Source organism: Wasmannia auropunctata, unplaced genomic scaffold (genome assembly GCF_000956235.1).
Source record: "Wasmannia auropunctata unplaced genomic scaffold, wasmannia.A_1.0 LD336064.1, whole genome shotgun sequence".
NCBI classification, from domain to species: domain Eukaryota; kingdom Metazoa; phylum Arthropoda; class Insecta; order Hymenoptera; family Formicidae; genus Wasmannia; species Wasmannia auropunctata.
In genome coordinates this window covers 94,210-100,156 of record NW_012026826.1, presented here as the reverse complement: position 1 = coordinate 100,156, position 5,947 = coordinate 94,210, and the positions used below count along the sequence as shown (strand labels likewise).

Here is a 5,947-nt window from a genome sequence, read left to right as displayed (position 1 = left end):
CTCTTCCGATCTCCTCGATCTTGCTCGAGGTATAGTAGAAATATTTCCATCGGAGGATATAAACTTGTACTATAAACCACCGATATCTAAAAAGGAATCTCAAAATAAAAAATCGACATCTGTACGAGGCAAACTCGTAGATAAATACCGAAATAAGTTACAACAAAATAAACGTATACAATATTCTGGAACTAGTTCTACTGATCACGAAAATGAAATCTCTAATGAAGGTAAAAATTTATATATTTTTAATTATATTATACATTTTATTTTTTATTATAGTGTATATATCATATTATTTTGCATATCATACAATTCTATTTTAGTTACGGATGAAATATTGCAAGAAAGTTTGAAATGGTTAGAAACTAACCAAGAACCATGGGAGTTAGTTGAAAGTAATTGGAAAGCTACAATTTCTTTTCGTTTAAATGACATTCAAAAAAATAGCAATACCGTTTCCGACATATTTGCAAAATGGCCAATTTTAAAACATCCAATGGGATGGTCATTAATATAGTCCAGGATTTCAAATTCTTAGAACTAGACGCGATAGAGGATGCTATTAATCAATGGCCTACGTTTTTTAAAAACGTGCAAAAAGTTTGTCCTCTTGACAAGAAAAAAATTCTGCGAGTACAAGAACTAATACAAATATTAGAAAGTGATCATAACGATGGTAAAATATTATTTCATAAAACAAAACATATTTTATATACATATATTTATACAATGAAGACCTCTTTTTATTTATTATTTATTTAATTATGAAAATTATACTTTATTTATTGTATTTGTAACAGCAGAATCGAAAGCTATTGCGCAGTTATGTGCATTATCGTACATGATTCCTCCAAAAGGACGGGTTCGAACAAAAAAAGGTCATTGGAAACCTTCAATGATCGAATCTGAAGAAAGTCTCGTTATCCATGTCAAAGTATGATTTAAATTTTTATTTTATCTAAAATAATAAGTTCGCATTTTAAAATAATATAATCATAATATAAAATCATAATTTTAGATTGCTGGAGACATAAGTAATGTTATTCAGAAACGAATTGATACTATGTATCAAATGAATTTGACGATTCAGCCGTATATAATTATTGTGGGACCTACTTTAACTGAAATATCATCATTGTTTATATCAGTAGATAAAACTCTGTACAAGGTATCATCACCGTTTGAAGCAATCGATACTTGCTTCAAGATCTTCCATGTGTTAAATGTTGCATATCCTGTGGCAAGTGACCATATATGGCTATTGATTCAGCGTGAGTTATATCATTTTATTACAAAAACTGATAAAAATCTGTCATATATTATAGAAATAATAAGTGCGTTAAAAAATATTTCTTAAAGTTTATTAAATAAGCCAAAAAAGAATCTATAATATATAACTTGCAGCAGTGACTAAAGAATTAATAAGTAACATTTTATATACGTAATTTGATTTGGTTATATAATAATTATTATCATAATTTAATGTATTTCACAATATAATTTTCATTTTTAATATAAAAATTTTAAACTATTTTTTTGATACTGATTACTACAGATAATATAACTGTGATTTTTGATACTGAATACTACAGATGATATAACTGTGATTACGTACGTGAGTGCGTGCGTCGTATATATATGTTGCATGTATTAGTTTTATATATATATATTTATATCTGTAAACGTTAACTTTAATCCAAAAAAAATGTATTTTTGTCCGTTTTGCATTGAGTCGTATAATTCTATTATAAATTTAAAAATTCATTGTAAACTGAAACATAGTATAAAAGTACATTCCTCTTTTCGATGTCGACAAAAATTATGTCCTCGTACATTTACTGATATGTATAATTTTCTTAAACATTTATCTAGTTCTCACTCAAATAGTAATATTACAAAGTTGGAAAAAAACGATAAATTTAGTAAAACTCGTAATATACAAGATATTAACAAAGATATTGTTGACATCGAAAATGATGTTATTGAGGAAATTAAGGAGTCAAATTTATATGCAGACTCAGTTAAAGTTTTGCCAATTTCTTGTGCCATTAAGAATAATAATACTGATATCGATATTACAGTTGAAAAATTTGCAGAAAAAGTCTCAAAGACTTCAGCATTATTTGTAGCTAACTTATATTCTCGGCCATCAATACCTCGTGCATTTTGTCAGGAAATGATTGAGTTAATGAAATCTTTATTTGATTGTGTACAAATTCTACAGGAAAAGTACAAGTCTATTGAGTCCAATCCTCAGCTAGATTTGTGTTCTATGTTCAATATATTTAATAACGCATTTGCAGATCATACCTCTGAATATCAAACAATGCTTTATTTTAAAACATTGAATACTTTAATAGAACCCCAAGAAATATGTATTAACGCGTCCATTGATTCTAAACTTACAAAAACTGGTAGAGAAATCGTTCTAACAAATCAAAAGATATATATTGTACCACTTGAAAAAATACTTAAAACATTTCTAGAGTTGCCAGATGTATATGTCAAAATAACATCTAATATTCAAAGACTTAAACAGAATAAAATAGTTACAAACGTAGTGCAAAGCAAAGTCTGGCAATCTATTGAACAACAATATGATAGTGACGTATTACCCTTGATTATTTATTTCGATGATTTTGAAATAAATAATCCATTAGGTACTCATCGAGGTTTACATAAACTTGGTGCAGTATATTGTACTATTGGTGGTATTGATGAGAAGAACGCAAGTATTCTTGAAAATATATTTTTGTTACAATTACATAATGTAGTGGATTATAATCAAGTCGGAAATAAACGGATTTTTTCAGAACTCATTAATCAGATTAATAAACTACAGACTGATGGTATAATCATAAATATAAAAAAATCGGTAAAAAAGGTAAAATTTGCATTACTGCATATTCTTGGGGACAATTTAGGACTTCATGCCATATTTGGATTAAATACAAGTTTTAATTCTAATTATTCCTGTAGAATTTGTCATGTAAATACAAAAACTCGTGAAAAACAAATTATTGAGGATGCTGAATTACTTCGGACTGTTGAAAATTATACAGCAGACGTCATTGAACAAAAATACGGTATTTTAGAAGAATGTGTTTTCCATTTAATAACAAATTTTCATATTACAAAGAATCTTACAGTCGATGTAATGCATGACTTATTTGAAGGAGTTTGCCGCTATGATTTAGGTCAACTTTTAAATAAGTTAATAACTAAAGATAAATTATTTTCGCTTGAAACATTAAATAATAGAATTCGCTTTTTTGATTATGGAACTAATTATTCAACAAACATACCGCCGTTAATTAATGTAAATTCTATTAATAAAAAGCATATTATTTATTCAGCATCCGAAATGATTTGTTTTGTACAATACTTGGGTTTAATAATTGGTGATCTTGTTCCAAAAAAAAATAAAACTTGGGAATTATACATAGTTCTTCGAAACATGATATCTATCATAATGACACAAGAAATAAACAATGACAACATTACTTTGTTGACAAAACTAATTAGTAAACATCATAAATTGTATATCAATTTATTTAACGATACGTTGAAACCGAAGCATCATCTTTTGCTTCATTATCCACGTATTATGGAACAGGCAGGACCTCTTAAACAAATGTCATCTATACGATTCGAAGCAAAATATAAAGAACTCAAAGAAATTGCAAAAGCTGTTTCGTCAAGAAGAAACCCCGCATATACATTAGCTATAAAACATCAATTACAATTGAATTATCGATTTATTTCACAAAAAGGATTTGAGAAACGTTTAGAATGGGGTGTAATATTGTACGAAAGCTTGATAAACATTGAGCTTTACGCAGATTTTAAAAGTATTTTGCCCTCTATTTCTTTTGATAATTATAAATGTGTTTCTTGGGTTAAAGTAAACGGAACATTTTATAAATCAAACATGGTTATTTTTGTTGATAATAGTAATTGTAAGTTTGCTCAAATTAAATATATATTAAAAAACAATTTAGATGAGATAATGTTTATATATAAGCAGCTAAAAGTAATACAACTGAATAATCATTTTTATGCATATGAAATAATAACATTACAATCTTGGGGTTTTATACTTCATTCAGAACTTAAATTGTATAAGCCCTGTAATATACATCTTTCAGCTGATGGTAGAATTTATATTCCAGTTGTACCTTAAGCTAAATAATTTCTAAGTTTATATATTTTATTCTAAGTTTATAATTGTAATTGAAGTATAATAATACACATATGATACATGCTTTTTCATTACTTGTGAATAAATAAAATACTTTGTAACAAAAATAATGTAAAATTGCTTTATCCTATTGGTTAAAAATCAGTTTTAGATAAGAATAATAAAATTTAAAGGTAGACATTAAAATCTTGACATTGTGTTAATAACATTACATCTGTAATATGAGCATGATCAATAAATAAATACACACAATGTATCAGAATTTAATTTCTGTCTTTATAAAATGTTTTTATGTATTAAAAAGAAAGGTTATTTTTAGACTTATTTGTAATTTTTTAAATTAAAATATATTATGTATTTTATTATTATTTCAGTTAAGTGTCGAATTTGCAGAATTACTAGTGTCAATTGAAACGATTGCTGCAACAGTAGCCTAACCCACATTTTGTAAAAATGAAGAAAATGGACTTGGTGTCTGTCTCTCATCCATTTTTATCAATATCACATTTTTTATTACATTAATGTTAACTTGCAAGTGATATTAGTAAAAGTGTACGAGTGATAAAATCCAAGTATATTTTTTCTGTTTTTACAAAATGTGAGGTAACCTACTGTTGCAGCAAGCCTTTCAATTGACATTAGTAATTCTGTAAATTTTACACTTAATTGAAACAATAAGATCATTACAGTATTCTAATAACATTTTAATTTAATAAAATAATATGATTAATTATTGCAATTAGATGTTTATTTGAAAAGACACGACATCTGATTCAAAGAATTAAATATATAAATGTAATAAATGAATTATCTATTTATATTTACAGATTTCATTTTTAATTAAAAATATTTTATATTACTTGAAATAATTATTGGTTTACTTAATATTTCATATTTTTATATTAATGCAATAAGATGTTAATGTATTAGTACTGTAATATTGGTTCATCTATATACGCAATTCATACAATTAATTTCGTGTTTATTTAAAAATACAATACTCACATTTTGATTGAGAATTCTTTCAAAGCAACTACTTTCTCACTTGTAATACAAACATTACCTGTTCATTGAATTATTTATATAAATCAGTAAAATGTATGACGAATACATTTAATAATATATCCAATCAATTGAAATATAATTCAACTTTATTTAACTAGGTATATTAATAATTTGCACAAGATTTTAGTATAAATTTAATTGCATTTAATTTATTTTTACTTGATTTAAAAAAAAATTAAAATAAATATTATATAATATTCCCATAATCACATATAGTTATTTCAAAATTTTATTGTAATCAAAGTCTTCACTAAGAAATGTTGTTCCAATTTAATATGTTTTTAATTTAACATGATATGCCATTAAATTAAAATAATATGTTATCCTTGCAAATAATGAAGTTAAAATTAAAACTAATAACTAATGTACATGGAACAATTATTTATATTAGTGACGCCCCGTGATATCAATGTTTCATTGAATCAAAGTATTTTTTTTTTAATTCAACATTTTTTTCTCAGTGTACCTAAAGAGTTAATGGTTGCACCATACTATAAATTTACATTTTGTTATCACATGTCAAAAATGTTATTCTATTTACTTTAAATATACATAAATAAAGAAAAAAATTTACTTAAAAAATTTATTTAGATCCCAACATTTCCATAAAGCAAATATAGTTTTACATGTAAAGTCAAATTATTTTCCTGCGTTACTGTTTGTTAATGTCTATGAAAT

At 25.5% G+C, this 5,947-nt stretch overlaps 1 protein-coding gene across 1 annotated transcript; it reads left to right on the top strand.

Moving 5' to 3' along the window:
• The first annotated feature begins 23 nt into the window (after window positions 1-23).
• Window positions 24-2,319, top strand: LOC105450292. The gene is made up of 5 exons (XM_011690077.1): window positions 24-230; window positions 327-679; window positions 804-937; window positions 1,022-1,347; window positions 2,307-2,319. Exons 2-5 carry the CDS (start codon window positions 478-480, stop codon window positions 2,317-2,319), a joined length of 675 nt encoding a protein of 224 aa, XP_011688379.1. The 5' UTR covers window positions 24-230; window positions 327-477.
• The last annotated feature ends 3,628 nt before the right edge of the window (window positions 2,320-5,947 follow it).